Below are 27,500 nucleotides of genomic sequence, written 5' to 3'. Positions count from 1 at the left end.
AGAGTTCTAGACAACATTGAGCGACTCGATAGATACGATATGTCCGCCGCCTTCATTGACACCGTTGTTGCAAACATGCAAGCAGCAATTGTAGCGAACAGATTCGAAAGATCGAGTTTCTACTTCGCACGGCAGCGAGATTATCTCTATGCAACGGATCACGTGCAAACCACGACACTGCCAGGCAGATAGAATCATGTAGCAGAAGGTCTTCTCTACCAGCTGCAGTAAGCGAACAACGACCTACACACTAACCTAGGCAACTAAGCAAACTGTCGCCGCTAGAGTTCGACGCTAGTTCGAGTGTCGTGCGAAATCTTACGTAACACAGGCACAATAAACTGAATCACACGTTTAGTTAGTTAACTAACCAGGCAATCCTTGAACAATCAGTAAAAACAAAGCGAGAGTTGCAGCATAGTCCATGTCTCTTTCCAATATACAATCACGTGACTGATTAATATCACGTTTGACTAGTAAACACATACGTACAGTACAGTACGACATGCAAGTGATTTATACGTAAAACTGATTGACGACAATTGTATTAGCTTTTGATCATAAAATCTACGTCCCATCAGTCAGTGTAAATAATATAATATGCAAATATTTTTTCAAAATTTAATAATATATTTTAGAATTGCTACAAAACAAAAATAAGTGCTACTGACTGTTAAATTACAAATAATTTTACACGGTAATACAATAATCAAAATAATGTCAGTTGCTACTCTAGGCAGTCACGTGTGCTAATGACGTTGTCTGACTCATCTGCCGTAGTTCTCTCCAGCTGATCCAGTGGTAGGCTCGAGAGTCCAGCCGGTTATCTCCAGTGGCCGCAGCTGTATACGTAGTTGGAGATGTAGAAGGCACAGTGGTAACTACAAAGACATTGAAGAGATAGTTACCAACCGTTCAACCGAGCTACTTGCACCTGCTGATGTTTATACAGTACGTGACGTCGTAGCTGATGGAATCGTCGGAATTTGTGTCGTATACGTATAGGGGGGGGGGGGGGTGAGATATACTTACACACTAGGGATATAAATATAATTATATGTATGCACTTTGATTTTATCAGATCTTTACTTTTACACAACTAGCACTGTCATTGGGGTTCATTGGTTGTCTATAAAATCTCAGCTTGTGTATTTGTGTGCTTTTTTGGTGCCGTCGATCCGTTGATTGGTCAATCCGTGCGTCGATCAATCTTAATAACCAAAAAGACTAGATAAAATGTTATTTCATGCAGGTATGTACATGAATTACTGGGCTTTGACACAAACAGCCTTCTTTACATGACGCAAACAGCCGCGTCTACATATCCGTGATCAAGCACGTTTAGTTTCTGTTAGTATCTAGACGGCACAACCAAAAGTTTAGTTAATTAATTAAGATAGGCGGTACGGACAAATGGTCCAATCACGTACGTAGCAGTGTCCTCGTAGCTAATGACAAACCGTCAAGTTACGTTCATGGAAAAAGCGTTCGTACTTAATTAATTGCCGAGCGTAGCGAGGCTTCTAATCCAGGTCACACAACAGAATGGTCGTGGTCATATATGACTCTCCATAGAGCTCTTGGTATATATATGTAAAGAAGTCTCTTGTATCATCTGGCTTGTCTCTGGGCTAAGCTTTCAGGCAATTTCATGAACAGTTATCTATTCGTTTGTGGCAGTATAACTCAAGATTGATTAGTGACAGATTGGATCTCGTTATTGTTGACTATCTACCTAATTATTGCGACTTAGACTCTTTGTGCTTCCGTCCTTAGGGCGGATATGTGTTATCTGTGTTATCTGTATGGTGTGTGTGTGTGTGTGTGTGTGTGTGTGTGTGTGTGTGTGTGTGTGTGTGTGTGTGTGTGTGTGTGTGTGTGTGTGTGTGTGTGTGTGTGTGTACACACACAAATCTCAAATTTCTTCTCTCCACGACCACGTTTCATGATAGGACCTACCTTAAAAATTCGTTTTCGTGTCCGACTACAGATGAGTCTAAGAACGATTCGTGCAAGTGACCAAACGACGAAGAAAATGCTTCATGAAGTTCCGTCATTCCATCCTTTTCTATTGTAGCCAGGGAGTGTGTGTACGTGACAACCAAGAAACACATTCAGGAGTTGAATGCCACCTACAGTCAACTATTCACACTCCCCATGCAATCAATCCTTTACGACACTTTGCTGCATCTAACACTGTTGATAGTCAATGTTTGCTGATATCAATTTCTATGTCAGCAAATACCATACCACTGTCGTTACAACGAAACTGAGTGCATACCTAGACTGGACATTTCAATTGTCTTGTTCACGATCGCAAAACGACGACTACCTATACCAGGCCTATATACGTAATCTAAACTACTAGGAAGTTTGCATGTTTACTTCCATGGCAGCTAGAGTTTCAACAAATACGTATTGTCTAGCTAGGACTCGGCGTTTCAGTAGACGATCTGAAAACTACGTTGGACGTGTTACTCACGAACGCGAGGCGCCTACGGATAACGTACAACTAGTTAACTAGACATACACGTCTGCAACGGTCAGCGCGAAACCAATAGTTTCTATCTTATACGGAGAACTTGACGTTGGGACGACTTCCATGTCCCGTATATTTCAAACAATGTTACATTTTGATGATTAGCAGTGCTGCACATTTGTGGACTGTACAATTTTACATTTTTAATAATGCGCTTGAAAGCAAACGGCGTCTAATTAAATTCGTAATACGTTCGTGACAAGTCGATCGTTTGACTCCTAGCTGTAGAATATACTGGTTTTGAAATGTTTTATTATAAACAAATTTTAAGCAACCGATAGTTTCGGTCCGTTGTCTCAACAATACTGTTGCTAAGTTTCTGTAGCATAATATTTGATTCGGAAGCCTCCATCCTCAGTGTCGTTATCACTAACGAACTTGATCAGCACCACAGGTGAAGTTGATTTGTATAATATAAATGATTGATGTCCACAATAGCGATTGTTATCGATCAAAACATAATCGCTCTTACAGTTGTCACTTTCCTCCAGCTGAAAATCATCTGATTCAACATGGATTACGTATTTCTCATCAGCTGCTCTTAGTGTCCAAGTGCAATTGCTTCCAGGAGGATAATTCCGCTTTCCTTCGCCATTATGTGAATACATTTTCTTTGTTAGCAATGTGACTTCCAAAGATCCCCCACAGACTAGGAAACATGCAAATGTTAAAGAATGTCCAAATAAGTCAACTGGAATGCATCTTACTGGAGCTGTAATATACTAGAAAATAGCTTGTAAGCTGCTGATAAGCTTGCTCTGATTGAAACAAGATTTTGACTTCATTTTGTTTTGACACTACTACACTTGGTGAGCCTCTAGAGCTGCAGATCTGATGGTTAGGGTTCACAACTCGAAACTGAGTTGTATTGCAGTCATCAGTTGGCACACGAGTAAAAGTGACTTTGATCCTCTGACCAGGATCCACTCTCAAATACCACAAGCACTCAGCACCTTTTTCAGTAACAACAGAGTGTGAAGGCAACCCAAGCATGTTTGCAGCGCTGGACATTCGTCCATAACAGCCTGAATGGTGTAAACAACAATGAATCAAGGATTGAGTTTATAAACACTAGCAAGCACCATACGGTAGCATGATTTTAGATCCTTCCGTAAAACATAACCAGATGATGGACAGGTGCAGTTGTAGCCACCGTCATAGTTGATACAGATATGTGAACAGCCTCCCATATCAGGAGCTGCGCACTCGTTATAATCTACAACAATCCAGCCATTAACCCAACATCACCTCAACCACATATACACCAGTCCTGATACCCCTGCAATGCTCTCCATCTGATGTCAGGTTGTATCCATCATAGCATTCGCATCGATATGACGTTTCCAGATTTCGGCATCGATGCTCACAACGACTAGATTTACAGTAGTTGATACCTAAAGCCCTAAAGCGTCTAAATCACTATTACGTCACAAGCATGCAAACACAGTCTAACGTTCGCAGTTTCTTTTCTTGTTTATCTTGTAGCCAGGATAACAAGAGCATTCAAATCCCCCTTTATTGTTAGTGCATTTCTGAGGGCAAGTGTTGAGCTGTGAGGATGCACATTCGTCAATATCTAACAGATCAGTGATGAAACAGTAACCTGGATAATTTCAAGAGACGCAGTCAGCCTTTACCAAAGCAGGATGTACCACTAGGAGACAGCGTCTGATAACCAGATGGGCAACCACAATGAAAGCTACCGGCCGTGTTGATACAGCTATAATCACAACTGTGTTCTCCTTGAGCACACTCGTCTATATCTAAGTGCATCAGAATTCCACCATGGATAAAAGTATAAAGTTTAACTTAGAGTTGTTGGTACCTGAACATGAACGTCCATCTGACTTGAGTTTATACCCCTCTAGACAGCTGCAAGCGTGGCTACGAGGTGGCGAGTGTCTACATATCATTTGGCATCCTCCATTGCTGACAACACACGGGTTCGTAACTGCAAACCAAGAAGAACTGTAGAAAGGGTCAGCGACTCCAGCCCGGGGCATGTAATCGTACCTGTGCATGTTTGTCCATCTGAATTCAATTTATATCCAGATGGACATCCACATTCATGCCCTCCAGTTTTAGTTCGGCATATTATTTGACAGCCGCCATTGTTGACAAGACAAGGATCTGTAACTGCACACCACCAAAGAGAAAGCTACAGATGGCAATACCTCAAGGCCATATGTCTACAGTCCTTACCGGTACATGTCCGACCATCCGGATTTAGTCTGTAGCCTGAGGAACAGTTGCACACATGACCCTCTAGTTTATTTATACAAATCATCTGGCAGCCACCATTCTTATTCTTGCACTTGTCGACGCCTGGAGTGAAGAAACTTATCATCACACATGAATTTATACATCAACCTGCAAGGCAGTGCAATGTAGCATACCCTTTGAACGATAAGTCAACTTGAATCCTCTACGAACGGTTGAACCGTCTGTCCTGAATACTATTCGTACTACATTTCCTAAATTGGTGTTTTTTGGCATCTCGTGTCCATTACAATATTGGCCAATAGGATGTGGTGCTGATCCATTATATATTTCTACCCTGTCATAGATGCAGTGAGAACCTCCTGTTTCCACATCAAACTCTGTGACCGATAGGATAACGTTTGCACTATTTGGTAGACGAATTTGCCATTCACACAGTTTGTTGTCAACATAATATCTTGGGTAATTGGGTGATGTGATAACTCCAGACAATCCTGTTAGGACACCACCACAGCCATCTGTATGTATATGTATACATATATACATACATCATATATACAGCATTGTTAAATACCAGCAGAACATGAAGTTTCTCTTACGCAGACAGCGATGTCCGTCGCTTGCTAAACGATAGCCAAGTCTGCATGTGCACTTGTAGCTTCCAAACAAATTGATGCAATTATCATCACATCCACCATTGTCTTTAGCACATTCATCTGCATCTGAGCACAAAAAGTTGATTCAAAACAATTGCTGATATAATAATATTACAAATGAAAGTAAATACCTGATTCCCATCGCATACTAAATCCTAATTTCTGCACAGCTCTATCAGACTTAAAGCGAATAAAAAGCTGGTTACCAGTTGTACTTAATAGTGCAGGATGTGAGCTACCACACAATCTTTTTAACAACTTAGAGCTAATGTCTGGACCATCTCTTAGCTCAAGATAGTCGTAACCACAATTAAAATGGGATTCCATCTCAAATGCAGCAAATGAGACATTGATTTTACCCTGTCCAGTAATTACCCATTGACACTGCCCATTTGCAGGATAACTGCTCGGGAACAATGGTGATTGTAGAATACCAACGGCACTTGTAAAACTTTTGCTGCATGATGCTACAATGCAGAAAGACAACAAAAGAAAGTTACAATCTGCAATGCTAGGGCAGAAGTCTTGTGTATACTTGTGTAAGATGCAGTGAATGTTTTCCCTGAATTACTGGTGTTTCGAGTGTATGACACATAAAGTTGGGAACCAGGCGATTGAAGAACAATGTAAGTTTCAACTTGTTGACAATAATGATTTGTTTCATTTGATGTAACGTAGTTTTTTACCTCAACATAAGGTAACTGACAACGACCATCAACCATCATTCCCAACTCAGATGTCTTGATTCGTAATGAAATGTAGTAGCCCCTCTCGGCACGGATGTGCCAAATGCATGTGTTTGAGGTGCTGTTCTTTGGAGGAGAGAAACTTCCTGACCCTCGTGCCAATATGCTGCCACATCCTGTAAACAACAATTAAACTTCCAATTTTCTCTGTACATTAGTATATATATATATATATATATATATATATATATATATATATATATATATATATATATATATATATATATATATATATATATATATATATATATATATATATATATATATATATATATACCTGAACAGTTATACAATTTATTTATTTGTTTGATATCTCCACTACTCAGCTGACTAGGAGAGTTAATTCTATATGCCAACTGCTTGATGTTATCCCATAGGATTTTTACACGTTTGCCCCGATCTGCAACAATAATTAGCTAAACTGAAATACATACTTTTAAAAAATACAGAAACCTGGTTGTGTGTGCCTATGCCAAAATCCTACTGAATGACCAACTAAATGAACTACAATTTCCAGCTTGTAACAGCTGTCATCAACAACATACTCTACCAATAAATATTTTAGCATTGTAGAATTTCAATTTTTACTTAGCTCCAACAGAAATGCCTTGCTTTCCTCCTTGAACTCCGACATATGAACAACACCTAAAAAATACCACAAAAATTTCCACACCAAATCTTTATACTTGCAGACAAATTAATGACTGACCCACAACTGCCTTTGTAGAAAGAAACATAATTTCTGTCACGTGGTCGCTTAGGAATAAAAGTGAGACAAGTGCGAGTCTCCCAGTGTCTAATAGCACGTAACACAATTGCCTCCTGAGCAACTGGATAAAGAAAATGCCAAACTTAGAGCACATTTTATATGACAAAACTGTTTTGGATAAACAATCTATTAGCGCCTGACAAAGTACTGTACAATAGTTTAATTAACTGCCGATTATAAGTTAAATTATGTTGCAACAAGCTAAAGGAAATTAAAGACTCGAGCTAGCTAGACGCCACAGTTTTCGTGCAAATATGATAAAACTGCAAGCAGCTAGTAAGCACCAAAGTATTGTAATCTTTAAGCAGTTTAATTAGTTAATACAGTTGTGCATAATCTTCAATTTGCAAGTATAAATATATATATATATATATATATATATATATATATATATATATATATATATATATATATATATATATATATATATATCAGTAAATTAAATGTGAGAGGGCATACGTTTGCTGCCAAATAGAATGCACAACTAGCTTTAGATATATAGCAATTAAGCCATAATATAAAAACCAAACTTACATGAGTATGCTGACTTGCTATCAAACTCGTAGGGAACAACACCGTGAGGCCAGAGACGGTCAGCATAGGCAATGGCGGCTCGTCTATCTCTGCCATGCTTGTCGTGGTTGGATGAAACCGCCAACTTCAGAGTTTGGCGATCAACTGCGATGTCATACTCAAACCGTGCTAAACAACAACAACAGAATTTGACCACAACAATTTGATCTGGTCATACGCCAAAGCAACAAAAAACTGGCTATCTATACAATATCATACACTTGCCGGCAGAACAAGGATCTGCAAAACGGTCTTCTTGCTTTCGCACCCCATCTTTAAACTTTTGTGCCGAGATTACTGCCAGTGCAGTGAGAAGAACAACAAGATGGCGGCGCAGCATTTACTCTGGTTTGTCTCGTTTCACAAGAAACAGTTTCTATTGTGGACGTTTACAATTGACAGATCACTGTTGGTCTCAGCACGAGTACGGTTGTTAGATGCCAATAGTATTGAAAGAAAGATCTCACAATAGTAACGGCACCAACCCAACATACCAACACACGACTATCACGTGTCTGTCCCGACTGCTGTCATGATAAACTGATTTGTTGCAGCTAAGCGATGATGATCCTATGACACCCTATTAACGCTATAGTTACCGTCGTCATATCGTTGGAGCATGCAGATCGGTGAGATAATTATCATTATTTGCATACGCATTCTAGTAAATCTTGGCTAACGCTTGTCTTGCACTCTAAAACACACACTAGAAAAAGCAGAAACTATTAAGAAACAATTTTTCGGAATTCGTGTTGCCTAGAGGTGGTACTTCACACCTGCATACCAGCTAGCCAGTAAAGTGGTAAAGAGATTTGTAGCACCCTAGCTTCGTCTGCGACAATCAATGTCCAGTATTCGCTTACAGTAAGTGACATATCCCACTTTCGCTACATAGCTAATATTGACCGGTCAATAAATCTGGCCGTATAACTGCCTGGGGCTACTGGTTTATCAATGTAAATTGTTTGTGCAAGGATATCAACGCCTCAGCTGGGTGCTACAAGCCGGTTATAGACCTCCTGGCAAGTGTATAAACGAATACACCCCGCTGCGCCCAGCTCGTTAGCACTCGGGCTTCGCCCTCGTGCCAACTCGTGGGCGGAGCGGGGTGTATTTCGTTTATACACTCGCCAGCGGGCTCTAGCCTATACAAACTGCAAAGAGTCGATCTGCTGTCTTTTTTCCGGCAAGGAAAAGATTTCGTACGACTCAGTACAGTTTTGAAGCTCAAAACGCAAAAACATCGAAAACTGGCTGAGATGTAAAAAAAGACAATTAATTAAAAACTTCGGTTCTGTTGGCAAGTTGACACGACAAGGGATTTTTGGAGCAGAAGCGATAGGACGAGTGCAATGTATTTGTCGCTTTTGACACAAAAAAGTCGTTTCGTATTCCTGTGCATACACGTCGATGGGTAAGCCGTATTTCCAGGACCCGGATATAGTCAAAACAATTTTGCTATTATCGACGTCGTTGTAAGTGAACAACACCGTGAAGAAAATTTTGTGACGTCACGATCTACAGACAAACGCCATCACAAAGCAAAGTACAGGGTACCGACTACTCCCTAAGGGCACCAGTTGCTTTTCGAAAGTAGAAAAGGTCGCTTGCTAAAGGAGGAGCAAAAAGGAGCGCCGGTTTGCGAGCACATAGAGAAGAAACACTCAAAATGGCTGCGCCCATTGAGTACTTTCCTTGAGATTCAAAATACTTTCAGAGCAAATCTGAAACTAATCTACTCTAGTAATATCTACCTCTAGTGCTTTCATGCGAGATACTCTACCTATATACACCGGCCTGCATGATGCAAGACGTGCATTCATTTTGCAAACGTACATTTTTCTGTTTACCTTTCCAGCACATAGACTTGTGAATTAACCAATCACATGAGTGAGTAATGCAGCACGCAGGTTTCTTTACATAAGTATAAGTTATGATAATCCCACAATTTCCGGTCCTATTCTGGCTATTATTAACCAAAAAAATTTCCAGAAACTCGTAGAAACTTACAGAAATAAAACTCATATTTCTAAACATTGATAAATATCTATCCAATGACGGCACACACCCCGAGCCAATCACATGTATATACATACATACATATATATATATATATATATATATATATATATATATATATATATATATATATATATATATATATATACATATATATTTTTGGTTGGCTAGAGGTAGCTAACCAGAGCCGTATATATATATATATATATACATATGTATATATATATTATAACTAAATGTCCCATATGGGACAAACAAAAAACATACATGAAAGACAAGTATTATTACTGGATATGTCAAACAAGTGCACTACTGGTCCAAAGACGACAGAAATACATGAGTTATAAAGATTTATAGAGAAGGAAGTAGAAAGTGCGATGATGAGAAAACAAATCAGGAGTAGAGGACATTGTGGCAGCAGCACAGGCAGACGAATAGACACGATGAGCGCTGAGTGCTCAAAGAGCAGGGTGAAGGTGCGGCATACATCAGACTCCCGAATGACCATGTTGTCCAGCAGGGAAGAGGAGAAAATAAAGACAAGGCGACATGAATAAGACAACGGGAACATCATAGAGAGCCGAAGAAACCTGAAGAGCGCGAAATGCTGAAAGAGCAGGGTGAAGGTGCGGCAAACATCAAACTCTTGACCAACCATGTTGTCCAACAGAGAAGTGAGGAGAAGAAGGAAGACGAGATGACACAAGAAGCATGAATAAGACAACGGGAACACCATAGAGAGCCGAAGAAACCTGAAGAGCGCGAAATGCTGAAAGAGCAGGGTGAAGGTGCGGCAAACATCAAACTCTTGACCAACCATGTTGTCCAACAGAGAAGTGAGGAGAAGAAGGAAGACGAGATGACACAAGAAGCATGAATAAGACAACGGGAACACCATAGAGAGTCGAAGAAACCTGAAGAGCGCGAAATGCTGAAAGAGCAGGGTGAAGGTGCGGCAAACATCAAACTCTTGACCAACCATGTTGTCCAACAGAGAAGTGAGGAGAAGAAGGAAGACGAGATGACACAAGAAGCATGAATAAGACAACGGGAACACCATAGAGAGTCGAAGAAACCTGAAGAGCGCGAAATGCTGAAAGAGCAGGGTGAAGGTGCGGCAAACATCAAACTCTTGACCAACCATGTTGTCCAACAGAGAAGTGAGGAGAAGAAGGAAGACGAGATGACACAAGAAGCATGAATAAGACAACGGGAACACCATAGAGAGTCGAAGAAACCTGAAGAGCGCGAAATGCTGAAAGAGCAGGGTGTAGGTGCGGCAAACATCAGACTCCTGACCGACCATGTTGTCCAGCAGAGAAGTGACGAGAAGGAAGACCAGATGACACAAGAAGAATGAGTAAGACAGCAGAAACATCACAGACGGCCGAAGAAACGAATAGCGTTCATTCCCCCAATGGGATCCCTTCACGTGGATGAGGACTGACGCAATCAGCCAGAGTGGCAAAAGCCACAATGGCGCAACCTGGAGAGATGACGACCGCTGTTTCTCTTGTTCACTCAACGAAAGACGAAGACAACAACACACGTGGAGGCGCATATATATATATATATATATATATATATATATATATATATATATATATATATATATATATATATATATATGTACACGTACCTGTTCGCAGCTAATGCCTTCCTACACATGCTCCAACATTCTATTCAAACAAAACAGCACAATAACCGTTGCCATCCAAATTCTTGAATCTTGAACACAATCCTGGTTTCGTGTAGCAGTTAAATTGTGAAAAGAAACGGCTCAAGTCGTTCGCAAACAACACAAACACGGACACCTTAACGAGTACGCGCATCACATCAACATACTTGAACAGTATAGCACAACAATTGAACAGTCAGTCAACATAAATGCATTCAGTAGCTTTCGGCCAGTCTTGGGCTGCCAACACCACCTCGGACTAACTCAGCAACACACTTAGAACGCAGTTAATCCACTAGCTTTCACAATTCATGCAACAAATGGAGGCTGTAGTTCCACACAATTGCTATAGAAATAATTTCACACAATTGTGCTACCAGTACTGTACTGTATCATTACAGTCTGTGATATCAACAAAGTAGTGTGGAAATTTATAGCAATTGTACCAATCACGTTAGCCAGCACAAGAAGATGCTATTACCATCGGTCACCACGAGGAGGTGTGACTGGATTTTGACCGACACCCCACAGGGCCACATACAGGGAAGGGAATCCTATACACCATACACTCCTGCCCCGACCTAACCAGTTTAGAAGGAAGGGAAGGGATTACAACAACAGTACTTTCCCGCCCCGACCTAACCGGTATATTCACATATTATATGTGAATATACCTGGATATTGGATAGCATATAACCGGTATTATATGCTATCCAATACACCATAACTACATATTTGAAAGAGAAACAGCTTGCAAAATTCAGTATATTAGCATTCTTAGTACGTGTATTAATTCCCAGAGAAACGCGTTTTTGTAAATTTTTACAAAATAATATAATTCTGACATGTCATACCATTCGTCTAGTCTTTTTACTCAAGTAAAGCTACAATTGCTTTTAGATACTATATTTGTTTTTCAACGTTTGCTAATTCACTAGAATCCTAGACCTGCTGCTCGTCAATTATATGAAGGTGCGTCATCTGCAAATCTTGATAACTGTTGGCGGATAATTGTGGGCTGTCGCCCAGTTTTCCAGTGATACTTTCTTCGTTTTCTCTGTTCACTAACAACTGGTCGTCTTCAACAGATAATCGGCCCACGACATCACTACAACTAGGACGATCATGAGAGTCACCATTCCTATAGTCAACATGATGTACAATCAGAAATCGCGTTAACGCCAATCACACAATTATTAATTTGTTTTTCTGCATGTTTACCAGCAGTCAATCATCAGTCTGTACATCGAACGGGAACAACCGGGAGGAGGAGGAAGACGGTAACCTTCGTCAGTCAACGACATCACCTGCTCATACGGTACATGGAATGAGTTTGTATATACAATCGCTATTTAATTTTTTAATTAATACGTTTACTCACTTCGGAATTTGGCGTACAACCATACGGCCTGCATCCAAGTGACCATATCTCATACAGTAGTATCCCGTAGCTCCACACGTCACTGGCCGAAGAATATTTGCAAAAATTCCACGTCTGAATAAAAACGGGAAGAACCACATCGTCTCCACTGGATATTGGGAAAGACACTCGACACTGTCTCACCTCAGGAGCGCTCCAACGGATAGGAATTTTGCCTCCACGCGTAAAATAGTACGTCTCCTCGGCCACGTCTCGAGCTAGACCAAAGTCTCCAATCTGAAAATAACAACAAACATACAACTAACAAATCACCGTATGCCATGCATACATTGGGTAACAAGCGTGCAATTTCAGTGCACATTACCTTGCATGTGTTTTCGTGATCCAGAAGAATATTGCGGGCAGCCAAATCCTAAACAGAAACATCACAGCACTGGTCAGCTCTACCATTTATTAATGCGTCGAAAGTAAACCGACTCTATGAACAAACAATTTTGCGGAAAGATACTCCAGACCAGACGCGATCTCTCTGCACATTTTCAACAGCCGTTTACCAAGGCACTCTAATGATGGGCTTGATGAACTGCAACAGTAACGCTCAATTAGTCAATAAGGAAAAACCATACTTTTTATATACGGATAAATAACATACCAAATATCTGCTCTCTGTTTTGTTAGATACTGTTTCAAGTCTCCGTTCTCCAAGTATTCAAGAACAATTAACAGCTAACAGATACATTAAATTAATTATTAATTATAAATTAATTAAGCCACTACAAGTAGATGTCTACAGAGTGACGAACGTTACCGGAGATCCCAATGTCACTACGCCGTAAAGAGCGACAACGTTTGGATGGTGAAACTGTCCAAGAATTGCTGCTTCACGAAGAAAACGCACGCGGTCGTCGTCTGTCTCAGATTTCAAAGCCTTGACCGCAACCACAACTCTATTCTCGCTCTGAAAACAATTGCAAAATATACATGAAATGTCATCGAGTGATTGATTGATTTATAATGATTGATTGATTGATTGATTGATTGATTAACTTATAATGATTGATTGATTGATTGATTGATTGATTAACTTATAATGATTGATTGATTGATTGATATCAAAAGCATTTCCATCACAACAAAATCTAACTACAATACAGAGTTCCAGGCTGTAGTAGCCTGTCAGACAGTTTTTATGACATTCAAATCCAAATGATTGATTGATTGATTGATTGATTGATTGATTGATTGATTGACTGACTGACTTATATTGATTTAATTGATAAATTAATTATACAATTAATTAAATAATTAAGCAATTGTTTAGAATTGCTATAGTCTTACTTGTGCTGATTGCCATATGGCTTTTTCCACAGTACCAAACTCTCTAAATAAATATTTTAATGTAAAGACGTGAAATCAATTTCGTCCAACCAATACGTACCCGGATGCAATATATTTTCTAGAGTTAATAGTTTGGCGTTCAATTTGAGGAAATTGATATTGCTGTATTTGTGAGTAGAGTTGTGTTTCTGTAATTCCAGGCTCCCAATAGGTAGCCTCCTTTAGTTTTTCAAATGCCAAATCGAGCGTTCCATAGGTTGCTTGCTAATCAAACATTCAAAGCAATAGTTAGAACGTATAATATGTTAGAGATTAAGAGTTTCAAGTACGCCATCGTTGCTTCCTGCATTTCTCGCATCATATAATGATATAGGAACTTCATATCCATCACTAATAATTCCGTTAACTGTCACAGATCTGTTTTCCACGCTTGTTCTGTCCTGTCTGTACGAGACTGTCACCTGCACAAAAGTTTGAAATTGAGGCGACAACTGAAGTAAACCCAACATTTGCTTAAAACGCACGTTTTCTACTGTTCGGTCATTACTTGATTGTCCATTGCGTTTCACGTCGTACATTACGTTCATGTAGTTATTCTCTATGTTTAGCGCCCAAGCTTTCCTTTCGACACATGCGTAAGCATAAATTTCTGTACCACGATCTGAAACAGAGGTAAACTTGACAGCACGATGTAACTCCTACACATGACAGAAAATATTTGATTTTAACACAAACCTAGAGAGTTGTTTCTAGATAAGTTCGACTTGCTTCGATAGTGCCGATACACGAACAGCAAAACAACGACCGAGATCAAGACGACAAGCATTGCTCCCGTAGCGGCCCCAACCGCACTTTTAGTAGAATTGGTACGTCTTGACGAGGTTGTAAACGTTAAATAGACATCTGTTGTTGATGCGGTTACAAACAGACTATTTAGACTAGGAGTCGTGAAACGTTCATGCTGCGTAGTAGGTCCGATGGTTGTGGCTGCATTTTCCGTTCCGCTTGTTGCGTTTCTGTCTGTTAAGAAGGTCGTTAGGCTTGTTGGCTTCGTAGTGACTTCTCTGGTCAGTACTTGCGTTGTTCTTGCAGATGCTGCTAAATACGTTGTTGTTGTTGTTGTTGTTGTTGTTGTTGTTGTTGCTGTGTTTGTCGTTGGTGCCTGAGTTGTCTCTGTACCTGCAGACGTGCCGGATGCAAGAATGGCATTCATTTCACAAACGTACTTTTTTCTGTTTTTCTTTTCAGTGCATGAACTCGTGAACCAGTAACCTGAGCAATCCATGTACACGCAGGTTTCTTTACCGATAAAAGAGCTTTGATAATTTTTCCAAAAGGTGTGATTTACAATGCTGTTATCTGACCATTGCAAATCTTCTGTCGCATTTCCGGATCCTCTGATGCCAATCCAGGCTCTGGTGCAAGAATTAGAAAGCAGCCCTTTTACAAATGCGTTCTCTGTCGCTGACGCAATTGATACTAGATGGCTGTTCATTGTAGCACATTGTCGTGCAGCTCCGTTCCAATTTCTCAGCTCGTTTAAACACAGATAGCAGCTCGAACCATTCAATCTCCATAAAGTCGAGGTACAAGTGTAATAATCTATTGTTTGACAATTATTAGATACACACGCGCACGCACGCACACACACACACACACACACACACACACACACACACACACACACACACTCACACACACACACGCGCGCGCGCGCACGCGTCTACCGTATATTTTGCTACTCGTGCACGCGTGCTCACCGTGGCAATAACATTTACAATATTTATCTAGGTGGTTATTTAAATATACATAGAACTCATAAAGCAAGGCAGTAACGACTGTAAAGTTGGAAATTTTAGCTATATAAAGCCATTTCTAGACCATCACTGAGTCACCAGCAATATTTGAAGTTCATCTCATTCTTGAAACAGCAATAACTAAGCAAACGTTTCCTGTGTGGTTAGATTATTGATAATTGAGCAACATCTGCTCGATGCTTTGCACCATCTGCATACTACCAGTGCACGAAACCGCAAAGCCTTTCGTTTCCGTTCGATCGGGTTTCTTTAGCTACAGGAAAGAGACAGGATGACAGGTGATGCCTGCCTGCAGGGAGACGTATTCTACAATCAGATCTGTCTTATAGCTCTCGTATAGGATGCTTTTCATCTCAACAGAAGACTACATAGTAGGCAAACGACTAGGCCTCTAGAGATAATTAATAGTTTCAAAATACATTATCTTTCTGTTACTCGTGTACATGCGTGACATCAGTGTTTACCTACGTGCTATGTCACATGTTGCTCACCCGAAGTGGCCATGCAGACAGTGTAGACAAGTTGAGCGATGACGACCAAGAGCTTTGCTTGCGGCATAGCTGTTGTCTCGGTGTTGGCAAACTAAATGTTCCGGAGAGTCGAGGAGCCTTATCTCTCCTTGTCTCGGAAGTGGCGAATGCGGTGGTGGTGATGTCAGGTAAAATTTGCCAATATATTTAAGTTAACATGTCGAATGGTCTCATTGGTATGTACAGAAGTGGCAGTTATGAGTGTCACGTGACAGTTATTCATAACAAGTGATGAGCTGTGGTCACGCCAGATGTGCTTATTACAATCGACTACTTTTCTTACATGCCAGTTTCCTGTGTACAAATTAACATCCGTTTGTCTCACGTGATAATTGGAATAAGACGATCGCTTTAGATAAATTAAACTAAATAATGTTTTATTAGGCACATGCGATTTTTATGTTTTGCTTTCGTTTGTAGCTAGGGCTTATAAATGTCATAATAACAGTCATTTTGAATATTATAAATTTCTCATCTAAGAAACTTCTAGAGCCGTCAAACTTTCTATTAAATAAGTCATCAGATTCTAGTCATTCTTATTAATTTTTAGTTTCAACGTCTTTAATTTATCGTTCAGTTTTTAAAATATATAGTCCTAATATCGTTGAGAATTGAGTACAAGTAAAAGAAAATATAATTATTCGACTGATTTGTGTTAGTAGGTGTATAGAAACTAGAAGTTAATTAAGTAGGTTATTCATCTGCTTGCAAATATAAGAACACTCTATTAATTAAGTTAAGTTAAATTGTTTTGAAATAGTTGCGCTGTACAAAGTACATCTCAACAATCATTACAGATTCTGAAACCACATAATCTATTTTGTGCAAATTTTAATTAATTGAAACAGTTTTAGTTTTTAAGGTAGCAGAACGACCAACATGCGTAAGAAAAAGGTGAATGAGTAATCTAAAACACAGTGCACTTTAACCTTCTCAGGGTCATATTTTGCATAAGTTACCGTCACTTTTGAGTGTCATGTGTTAATACGGGAACTTCGTAGTCGGCATTAATAGTTACGAATTCCGTTTCAACGTTCGTCTCGTCTCCTCTGTACCAGACTGTCACCTGCAGAATAGACACAAATTAGACATCGCGCAAAAGGGATGACATCTGGCTGCACATTGTTTGCAGTGTTTGTTCTGACTGTTTCTGATTGGTCAATGCATCTCGACTCAGGAACGGCGTATGTGTATTCGTTGTCGGGCTTCGAGGTATTACGTGTACTGTTTACTTCAATTTCGTCATAAATGGGAGACGTCGTTTCTCGTTCTAGAAACAGCAAAATGGACACAACAAATCAGGCAAATAAGAATAGACGTGAACACTAACCAATTACACAAGAATTGCTAGAATTAGTAGAAACTTTTGATTTTTTATAAAGGCGACATAAAACGAATAGAAAAACAGCAGCGACCACGACAACACATGTTCCTCCCAGAGCAGCTCCAACTACTGTTAGAGTGGAACTGCTACTGGACGAAAGACCATTTTGTTCTGGTAGTTTTAGAGTTGTTGTTGTTGCGGACAAGGTGTTTTTAGGATTTCGTTCTACTGAAGCGGTGGAGCCCCCTACTACTGTTGTGGTCAACGCAGTTGTCGTTCTCTCTGTCGCCTGACTTCCTTGCGAAACCGAGAGGATGGACTCTGACGTGGCCGTCGATTTCGTCGTCGAAGTGGTCGACATTGCCATCGTCGAAGTGGTCGACATTGCCGTCGTTGAAGTTGTCGACGTTGCCGTTGTTGTCCATAAAACTGTCGCACTTGTTGAAGTGTCTGTCGTCGGTACCGTCGTGAGTTGTGTAAAGCGCGTTACTGTAACTGTACTGGGCATGACGTCAGACGTAGGCATCTTTTCTACTGCGTTTAGTTCGCAGATGTAACCGTTTTTTCGAGAGCAAGAATCAATCAACCACGCGCCGAAGGAGTTCGTGTAAACACAATCTTTGTCTTGCGGTGGAGCTGTAGCCCAGTTGGTGTAAGCGAGGTCGCTTCCATCCGTCCATGTTACGTCTTTGCCTTTCTTTGGTCCCTTAATACCAATCCAAGCTTTAGCGGATAAACTCGTAAGTAGACTCTTTACGAAATTATTCTCTGCTGCTGAGTCGATTGATACTAGATGACTGTTGAGGTACTTCGTTTTGCAATTGCTGTTGGCTTTATCCCAATTTTCCTTTTTGGCAAAGTATTGATAGCAGCTAGCATCATACAAAGTCCAAGAATTTGGCGACTCGACATCACAGATGTGGCCTAGAGAGTCAAACCAAAATTATTGATATTAATACGTCTCAAACAATCTTACAAACAGCAGCACAGACGTATCGGTATGCTACCCTCGTGTAACTGCAGTTTCGCAATCTTTCAAGCTCTAGCTACAGTCTAGGGTGTACACACTATAGTTGCATATTACAGAGTCGTGCTTGTGGCGTGTAATTGCACTAAAGTCAACAGCTTTTGAAAATGATAGTAATAGTGTTAATTTCTACATCTTAAGTTAATTGTACTAATCAAGTTACAATTTTACATGACATTGTGTTGGAGAGACAGCGTTTGAACTAATGTTATTAATCAATTACTACTAATATGAGAGTCGGTGTACTTAATTAACAATATTACGAAAGCAAACGTATCTGACAGCTTGTAGTAGCAGAACGTATAGGCGGATAGGACACTGAAAAGAGAGTGACAACAAAAGGATGACCGCACTTTCTATACACGGTTAATTAGGTACAGAAACAGGAGACACATGCTTGTATGTACAGTGGTCTCTTGGAGTGTCGGTTAGTCACACACACACACACACACACACACACACACACACACACACACACACACACACACACACACACACACACACACACACACACACACACACACACACACACACACACACACACACACACACACACACACACACACACACACACACACACACACACACACACACACACACACACACACACACACACACACACACACACACACACACACACACACACACACACACGACAGTTTGTTAGCTTTTTGTCACCAAGCAAACGTATACATAATATGTACATGATCGAAGTTGAACGTAGATTACAAAACGACTCGAAAGCTTGCAATTGCACGCACTGTAAACGTTGCCAAGTTACCACCATATTATTGCAGCATCTGAAACCGCAAAGCATTTCATCCTATTCCAAGTGGCTTCTCATAAAAGAAACTGAAGCAAGACATGTGATGCGGATACAAGACAAGCTAAACTAATGCCTGACCTTACTATACAATTTACAAACTTTCTACTTCAACTTCGATCAAAATTCATAACTTCAGAACACAACTGCAGTAAAACGTTTCTTAGCTCGGTATAGACTTGTCTCAACTCATATGACCACCCGTTTGTTCTACGTTCATCAAATTCTTAATTATTTTATTGAATTTCATAAGCAACACCGAAAACGTATACCTACAATTAATTAATTTCATTTACTATACATGCATTACTATCAGTAAACTGATTATTTAGAATGACATTCACACTTCGTCCAGAGCAGAAACTGCGTTTCTTCATTTACTGACCGATTTGCTACAAAGAATCTTTCAACTAGATTCTTTGTTAGTTTTGTGGCTACCAAATGTTTTTACTTGCTTTGTGTCATGCGCTCTTAATTAAACAGTGATGCATGTATACAGACTATACGGGCAAGTCCTACTGTGTTGTCTGCTAACTCAAACATTAATGTCAGCTTACCAGGAGTAGCCATGGTAGTCTGCATAAGATGAAAGGAGATGAGAAGGAGGTTTGCTTGTATCATTGCGGTTGTTTCAGTAAGAAAGTACGGACTGATCATGAAGTCCCCATCAGATCAACTGAAAGTGTCACTTACTTGATTAATTAATAGGTGTGTCATTGTTTATGTAAACTTATTCGATCGAGCAATGTCGGTATCGTGGTTGCCATGTAGCCACTTTGGTGCGTCGTACTCGTACATTTGTTTAATGCAAATTTAATAGTTAGATACACACACACAACACACACGCACGCACACACACACACACACACACACACACACACACACACACACACACACACAAATCCTTACATCGAGACTACAATCAAGTACGCAACTAGTTTTCTTCCTAATTACTCTTACAAACACGCACATGTTAATTTGCACACGACTACATGTCTAGTACACGTAGCTACCATATTCAAAATCTAGCATTTGTCTATACGTAACACTCTAGTAAGGAGTCCAACTTCAGGTCACGTGTTTCTTCTCATTTTTGCGAAGATACGACATCTGCAGGTCCTGGTAACACTTGACGGACAACTGTGGGTCGTCGCCCAGCTTTCCGATGTCTTTCTCTGTCTCTCCTCTTGCAAGTAACTGACCGTCTTCGACGGACAAACAGCGAACGACGTCACCACAACTTGGACGCTGATGATAGTCATCATTCCTAATTCATTTTTTTGCATTTATTAAAATTTTAATAAATTTATTAAATAAATATTTTATATATAATATAAATTTATATATTATATATAACCAACTAATAAATTTTAAATAAGTTTATTAATTAAATAGTTAATTAATTAATTAAAATATAAATTAATAAATAAGAAATAAAATAAATTTATTCGTTAAAATAAATTAATAAATTAATTAATTAATTAATTTTTAAATTTAATAAATTTTTTGTAAAATATTGAATCCTACTATTTAATAGTTAAACGTTTCTTAGATATATACTAATTTACATTTGTAATCTTTACAAGTTTTTCTTACCAGCAGTCGATCATTAGGCTGTACCAGTGGCGACGGAACTGGGGGGGCCGTGGGGGCACGTGCCCCCACAAAATGCTCTCCGTTATCCATGTCATCTTGGCTGGTCAAGCTATTTTGGTAAAATCTAAGTATGTTTTATGTTGCTTAGTATTCCTAGGCATAGAGTTAGCAGTGTTCTTGGATTTCTATGGCCTGACAAACCGTTGTGCCCCCCCACTCAGCAGAGGCTTCCTTCGCCTATGTGTACATTGATCGAGGACAGCCAGGAGGAGGAGGAAGACGATAACCCTCGTTAATCAAAGACATCACCTGTGCATGTCAATATATAACACTAGTACACGTACAGAAGTCTCTGTTATTATGTTTTCCAACAACTGATTTTACATTGGAATTAGAAGTGTCACCATACGGTCTACATCCGACTGACCATATCTCATACAGAACAATACCGTAGCTCCACACGTCACTGGCCGACGAATATTTGCGATAATTCAACGCCTGCGTAAATACAAGCCACAAATTCGAAGTAAAACATTAATTTTCCAGAAAGTCGATTTCTAGGATTTACCTCTGGAGCGGTCCATCGAACGGGAATCTTGCCACCCTTTGTAACGTAGTACGTCTCGTTTGCTAAGTCTCGAGAGAGACCGAAATCTCCAATCTACATGCAACAAATGTACGAATGTATGAAACTTGCTCGTGCATGCATGTTCAGCTGTCTAGCCGCGTCCCCAGACTCTCGCGCTATGGTCTTGTATATGGCAAGCTTGGAATTGTCATACGGGCACCGGACAAGACTAGCGCGAGAGAGTCGGGGGACGAGGCTAGTCAATTTATCTGTCCAATTTTAAAACTGAATAACAATAAACGAGATCCATTATACGTTATGATTAAGAAATCTCTAATTAGTGAGTTTAGTTGTATTTTTAGAATGCATCCTTTATGTCTATTTTTAGCCTTGACTTTAATTTATATAAAGGTTCGAAATTCTCTCTTTAGCGGGATTTTTAGTAAGTGGTTAGTATTGCTATATGACATAGCATCATTAATAAATATTACTTAATTTCACTAATTGATGTTGTAAACTGTGTCATAGTCTGGGTGTATTATGATAGCAAAATATTTCAAGGTACTGCTAGTGGGTATTCACTAACTTGGCGTCCATCCGTCCATTAATTAACTGTGCGTCAGCCCAAAGCATGCATTTACCAATAAATACAACTATTTGCTATACTTTGCACGTGTCTTTATGATCCAACAAAATATTGCGAGCTGCCAAATCCTAGAACAACATCAACGATTGTGTGTAATACATCAAGATCTATTTAGAATGTCTATACCCTGTGAACAAACGATTTCCCTGCAAGATACTCGAGCCCAGACGCGATGTCCCTACACATCTTCAATAGAACGACACCCAAACGTGACAACAGAGATGAATCATCCGACGACCTACAACAGAGTGTCACTCACACGACGGTAACTAAAAATTTTTTACTACACATATCCTTTTGCAACCGTCTCGCGTAGCCAGACCTCTTTCCGCCGCGTCATACGCGTCATACTTCCGGCGCGGCAGAAAGAGGTCTGGCTACGCGAGACTAGTATGAATACTGAATAGTTTCTCTCTGCTGCACCAGATACTCCTTGAGGTCTCCGTTTTCCAAATATTCAAGGACAATCAACAGCTACAGCAAACACCCATCTTCAACAATAAGTCATTCGATAATTATCGTCATTCTCCTGTAGCCATTATTTATATCAATAAATGGTCGTCGCTAATTGGATTACCGGCGATCCTGACGTCACCACGCCGTAAAGAGCGACGACATTCGGATGATGAAATTGTCCGAGAAGAGCGGCTTCTCGAAGGAAACGCACACGATCTTCGCCCGTCTCGGATTTGAGAGCCTTGACTGCAACGACAACTCGACTCTTGTCATTCTGAAATACATGCCAGTGACATCATCTACCAGTGCATTTCACGAAGAACAAAAACCAGAGCATGCAGGCAAGCATTGCAGTAGATGACAGCATGCATGTCTAAGTTAGTTAATCACTAGACAAACTTTCTCACGTGTGCTGGTCGCCATATTGCCTTTTCCACTGTACCAAACTCACTGGCATATACAATTTTACCACTTAATGACGTCAACTACCCATCAGTTAATTAAGTTAGTTTTTTACCCGGATGCGACGTATTTTCTTGAGCTGATCGCTTCGCGTTTGATTTGAGGAAATTGATGTCGTTCTATTTGTGAGTTTAACTGTTTTTCTGTTGTCCCTGGCTCCCAATAGATCACTTTCTTCAGTTTGTCGAATCCTTGCTTAATAGTTCCGTATATCGTATGCTACGTAAATACCCTGGATATTTATAAAGTAACTTGTGTCTAGCTCGTGCTCCACTCACGTTGCTGTCGCCCAAACTGGTTAGGAGTGATACGGGAATTTCGTATGTTTCAGTAGGTCTCACAAACTTGTGTTCGACTTGTTGTCTGCAACGACCTGTCGTCTGTGTGTTAAACACAAATTATTAATTAATTAATGCAAATCTAATTAGACACCGAGTAACCGCCAGGATGGCTGGCAGGCATGCAGTACATTATCTGCAGTATCTGTTTCAACGGTTTCTGATTGGACATAGCGTCCAAACTCGGTATTGGCGTATGTAGGGTTGCTGTCGTTTGTCATCTCGAGTTCACGAAAAGAAGGATTTGTGACTGGAACACGGCAAAATAACACACTTTGGTTAGTTAAATTAACTACTAAAATAACTAACTGTGTGTGTGTGTGTGTGTGTGTGTGTGTGTGTGTGTGTGTGTGTGTGTGTGTGTGTGTCCATGCACCAACCTTCTACACAAACATCACTGAACGGAAATTTCCATTTCTGACGGTAGAAGCGTCGATAACAGACTGTCACGACAACAGCGACCACGACGACGCATATTCCTGCTAATGTAGCTCCAACTGCTATTCCAACAGTCTGAACAGAACTGCTACTTGACGAGAGATTAGCTGGTCCTGGCGGTTCTAGAGTAGACGTAGTTGCGGACAAGGTATTATCAAAATTCAGTTCCATGGAAGCGTTGGAGTCTCCGACTGTTGCTCTTGTTGAAGTGTCTGTCGTCGGTACCGTCGTCAGATTTGCCAAGCGCGTTACTGCACTCGGCGTGACGTCAGATGTAGGTCTCTTTTCTGCGGCATTCATTTCGCAGATGTAACCTTTTTCGTTATTCTTCCTATTGCAAAAACAAATCGACCAAGTACCGTCAGAATAAGCGTAACCCATAGTCCTTTTAATATTGAGTAGTCGATCAGACAAGTTGTTAGTATAATCGAGATCGCTTCCATCCGTCCATGTTACTGGTCTTTTCTGGTTTGGTTTCTCAATACCAATCCAAGCTTCATCGGATGAGCCAAGTAAACCTTTTACGACAGTATTCTCTGCTGCTGATTCGATTGATACTAGATGGCCGGTACCGTTGCCAAACGCTTTGCATGCTCTACTAGCAGCATCCCACTTTTTGATTTCTGAAAAGTATCGATAGCAGTTGGTATCATTCAAAGTCCAAGAATCTGGCTCAACCATCGTACGACAGAAATAGCCTAGAGTTAATTAACCAAAATTATTGATTTTAGTGCTGTGTGTGTTCTGTTGTGTGTGTGTGTGTGTGTGTGTGTGTGTGTGTGTGTGTGTGTGTGTGTGTGTGTGTGTGTGTGTGTGTGTGTGTGTGTGTGTGTGTGTGTGTGTGTGTTCTGTTGTGTGTGTGTGTGCTCGCGCGCGCGCGCGTGTGCGTGTGCGTGTGCGTATGTGTGTGTGTGTGTGTGTGTGTGTGTGTGTGTGTGTGTGTGTGTGTGTGTGTGTGTGTGTGTGTGTGTGTCTGTGTCTGTGTCTGTGTCTGTGTGTGTGTCTGTGTGTGTGTGTGTCTGTGTCTGTGTCTGTGTGCCCGAATGTAAATTGTGGCGCCCAGAGTTTGAATTGCTCCGTGGTTGTCTACCATTTTTCGATACTCTATGGTTACATCGCTTATCATTTTTCTATCCTTTGATTAACTTGCCACACCAACAAGTGAGAATAGCATGGCTGCAAGACCGGGACGTCGTAGGATGGCATGCGCCGTCTCTCACTTGTTTACTCGCGGAGAACTTGCAAGTCTCTCGGGGTCGATTTCTTGCACAAAGAACACCAACAAAGTCGCGGAAGAGGATTTCCTTTTGGTACTTTGCTACATGTCTTGGAATCTTTATCACAACACAGTGGGAAATCATGTCTCAAATAGACAGTACATAAGACAAAGATGGAGATCCTGACACTATAAACATCAAACTTATAAGACGACGTATGCAATGGTTAGGGCATTTAGCTCGAATGCCCAACCATCGATTTCTCAAGATGTACTTCTTTGGGTGGTTATAAGAAAAACGTCCACAAGGTGGCAAAAAGATTCCTACTAAGCAGAAATTGCCAGAAAAAAAGACGAACAGGCCCTAGGAAACGATGAAAAGACATAAATAGGAAATACTTAAATGATCTGAACATTCCAGAAAGCTGTTGGTATGACTTAGCAAATAAATGAAGATCTGCCTGGAGAGCCATTACCATGCCCGTCTGGAGTCTAGTCAAGTGTCATCTGGCAATGTTGATTTACAAACTGTTGTCCGCCCTGAATGCCATAGAGGTTTCAGACGCATTAGTGACTTCAAGAGACACAAATGCATTGCTGAAAGAAAAAACCTATACATCAACAAATAGAAGCCATTAAGTGCCAGATCTGTAAATCGTACAGAGAAAGGCTGTACCGGAAAAAATTCTAAAACTAAAGATTTGTGTGTCACTCGCTGGTATAGGTTTGTGCTCGTACTTGAAATTGCTTTATTGCAGTCTCTTGAATCTATTAGCCATATGCGTTTCTGCTATTTGAAGCCTTATTTACGTTAACAAGACAGGAACTGAAGAAATAGTATAAGATGTGACCAGAATTGAGGTGACGACGGGAAATAACAAAAGAAGAAATTACTAAAGTCTCCGAAGTCATGCATGGCTGAACAAATCTAGATGGCTAAGCCGCTTGTTTACTGTCAGGCAACAAGTGGTCGCCTGTGCAATTAAGTTTTGCGTACGTACAGTACCATTTTCATCTTCGACACCACCTGTGAAAGGTAGTTTAGTTGCGAAGCCATTTCGAAGTCTTCAGAAAGCGTTTTGTGATAGAAGCAGGCTAAATAAGTCTCCATGACAATCCCAGTATACTAACAAGAGGTAGCAGCAAGAGCGTTACGCCATTAGTACTGTATTTATATAATACACACACACACACACACACACACACACACACACACACACACACACACACACACACACGCACACACACACACACACACACACACACACACACACACACACGCACGCACACACACACACACACACACACACACACACACACACACACACACACACACACACACACACACACACACACCACACATAAACAATGAATATAGGAATACAGCCAACGGCCACGCCCATTTATAAATGCGGACCGTCCTCGATCCGCCCCTGACAACGGACAACGGTAAACGGTGCCTAGGAACCGCTGTTAGTAGTTGCCCATAGCGCCGTTAGTGGACGTTTCCTACCTTCTTTAGCAACAGTACAGTACAATCTGTATGCTTGACAACATCCTGCCCAACGCGTTGTCAGTCTCCAAATGGCCAGTGGTGTCATTCAATAGATGCTGGACTGGGTGGGCCGTGGACTCCCAACATAGAGTTTGGTGTGGCCATAAGCAGTTGACTAATTGAAGACCTACTGTAGTTGTGTATCTAATAGCAGCTGGCTTCTCACAATGTCGCCACTGATTTATCCGCAATAGTTGTGCTGCATGTGAATGGTGCCTTGCTACCTACCATCATCGATACTCTACGTATAGCTTCTAACTCACAAAGAATGTCTAGAAATCGTTCAAACATGCGATCATTATTTATATGTATACTGTACAGTTGCGACCCCAAACTAGATTGCTGTCACACAGTAGGTAAACACTAGGAGAGTACATCAGCAGTTCAAAGCGTATAGCGGCTCACCAGAAGGCTTCGGTGTACTCATAGACTGAACAAGTTGAACCACGACAACGACGACGACGACAACGACGACAACGACTTTTGCTTGTAGCATGGTGGTAGTTTCAGTGCTATACATGCAGCTCATGCAATTGTAATTCAAAGTCCCGGAGTAATAGCATGTGTCAGGGGACGTAAGCGTGTCACTGCTATTATTCATGAATTCACTCAAACACTAACGTCGTTCCAACCCCTATATATTGTACAAGTGTACATTCATAAACACAAAATTGATGAGATCGTAATGGATACAGCAACACAGTGCATTTATTGTGTGTTTGTCTAGCAAGCCATACAATTAACGTCCACGCAGGTGCATGGCGACGTGCACATGTTGCGGGCGG

The 27,500-nt window shown here is 40.5% G+C and overlaps 6 protein-coding genes across 7 annotated transcripts in view; all 6 read right to left on the bottom strand.

The window, feature by feature from the left end:
• The window catches only part of LOC134180480 (alpha-N-acetylgalactosamine-specific lectin-like), a 2,294-nt gene extending 1,850 nt beyond the window's left edge, over window positions 1-444 (bottom strand). The window contains exon 1 of one of the 2 annotated variants that reach the window (XM_062647641.1): window positions 372-444. In XM_062647641.1, coding sequence (XP_062503625.1) covers window positions 372-426 — 55 coding nt within the window. In that variant the 5' untranslated portion in view covers window positions 427-444. Of the gene's footprint in view, window positions 115-371 lie in introns of those variants that run through there. The other variant, XM_062647640.1, reaches the window with a different exon arrangement.
• A 2,330-nt stretch (window positions 445-2,774) lies between these two features.
• LOC134180481 (bone morphogenetic protein 1-like) lies at window positions 2,775-3,558 on the bottom strand. Its single transcript, XM_062647642.1, has 2 exons — window positions 3,247-3,558; window positions 2,775-3,188 (listed from the first exon to the last, which is right to left on the bottom strand). Exons 1-2 carry the CDS (start codon window positions 3,548-3,550, stop codon window positions 2,851-2,853), a joined length of 642 nt encoding a protein of 213 aa, XP_062503626.1. The 5' UTR covers window positions 3,551-3,558; the 3' UTR covers window positions 2,775-2,850.
• A 30-nt stretch (window positions 3,559-3,588) lies between these two features.
• On the bottom strand, window positions 3,589-7,996 carry LOC134179297 (tolloid-like protein 2). The gene is made up of 16 exons (XM_062646161.1): window positions 7,729-7,996; window positions 7,465-7,632; window positions 6,871-6,991; window positions 6,750-6,806; window positions 5,951-6,277; window positions 5,547-5,882; window positions 5,359-5,481; window positions 4,936-5,277; window positions 4,838-4,864; window positions 4,742-4,777; window positions 4,553-4,675; window positions 4,365-4,490; window positions 4,177-4,302; window positions 3,993-4,115; window positions 3,817-3,933; window positions 3,589-3,755 (listed from the first exon to the last, which is right to left on the bottom strand). The coding sequence occupies exons 2-16, from the start codon at window positions 7,558-7,560 to the stop codon at window positions 3,589-3,591; spliced, it is 2,247 nt and encodes a 748-aa protein (XP_062502145.1). The 5' UTR covers window positions 7,561-7,632; window positions 7,729-7,996.
• A 1,722-nt stretch (window positions 7,997-9,718) lies between these two features.
• LOC134179824 (uncharacterized) lies at window positions 9,719-11,072 on the bottom strand. The gene has a single exon (XM_062646795.1). The coding sequence runs from the start codon at window positions 10,898-10,900 to the stop codon at window positions 9,755-9,757; it is 1,146 nt and encodes a 381-aa protein (XP_062502779.1). The 5' UTR covers window positions 10,901-11,072; the 3' UTR covers window positions 9,719-9,754.
• A 995-nt stretch (window positions 11,073-12,067) lies between these two features.
• LOC134179296 (ephrin type-A receptor 4a-like) lies at window positions 12,068-15,496 on the bottom strand. The gene is made up of 13 exons (XM_062646160.1): window positions 15,389-15,496; window positions 14,453-14,617; window positions 14,249-14,380; window positions 14,020-14,183; window positions 13,920-13,962; window positions 13,390-13,539; window positions 13,234-13,307; window positions 13,059-13,164; window positions 12,946-12,993; window positions 12,765-12,857; window positions 12,582-12,695; window positions 12,422-12,507; window positions 12,068-12,341 (listed from the first exon to the last, which is right to left on the bottom strand). The coding sequence occupies exons 1-13, from the start codon at window positions 15,494-15,496 to the stop codon at window positions 12,143-12,145; spliced, it is 1,482 nt and encodes a 493-aa protein (XP_062502144.1). The 3' UTR covers window positions 12,068-12,142.
• Window positions 15,497-20,272: 4,776 nt separating this feature from the next.
• The window catches only part of LOC134179295 (uncharacterized), a 14,864-nt gene continuing 7,636 nt past the window's right edge, over window positions 20,273-27,500 (bottom strand). The window contains exons 16-30 of the mRNA XM_062646159.1: window positions 25,690-25,771; window positions 23,887-24,642; window positions 23,638-23,756; window positions 23,447-23,548; window positions 23,224-23,387; window positions 23,114-23,156; window positions 22,828-22,980; window positions 22,651-22,724; window positions 22,377-22,488; window positions 22,271-22,318; window positions 21,605-21,697; window positions 21,421-21,534; window positions 21,284-21,345; window positions 21,037-21,060; window positions 20,273-20,707 (exon numbers count right to left, since the gene is read on the bottom strand). Of these exons, the coding sequence (XP_062502143.1) occupies window positions 20,509-20,707; window positions 21,037-21,060; window positions 21,284-21,345; window positions 21,421-21,534; window positions 21,605-21,697; window positions 22,271-22,318; window positions 22,377-22,488; window positions 22,651-22,724; window positions 22,828-22,980; window positions 23,114-23,156; window positions 23,224-23,387; window positions 23,447-23,548; window positions 23,638-23,756; window positions 23,887-24,642; window positions 25,690-25,771 (2,145 nt within the window). The 3' untranslated portion in view covers window positions 20,273-20,508. The remainder of the gene's footprint in view (window positions 20,708-21,036; window positions 21,061-21,283; window positions 21,346-21,420; window positions 21,535-21,604; window positions 21,698-22,270; window positions 22,319-22,376; window positions 22,489-22,650; window positions 22,725-22,827; window positions 22,981-23,113; window positions 23,157-23,223; window positions 23,388-23,446; window positions 23,549-23,637; window positions 23,757-23,886; window positions 24,643-25,689; window positions 25,772-27,500) is intronic.

Source organism: Corticium candelabrum, chromosome 5 (assembly GCF_963422355.1).
Source record: "Corticium candelabrum chromosome 5, ooCorCand1.1, whole genome shotgun sequence".
Classification (NCBI taxonomy): domain Eukaryota; kingdom Metazoa; phylum Porifera; class Homoscleromorpha; order Homosclerophorida; family Plakinidae; genus Corticium; species Corticium candelabrum.
This window is presented reverse-complemented; position numbering and strand designations above follow the sequence as displayed.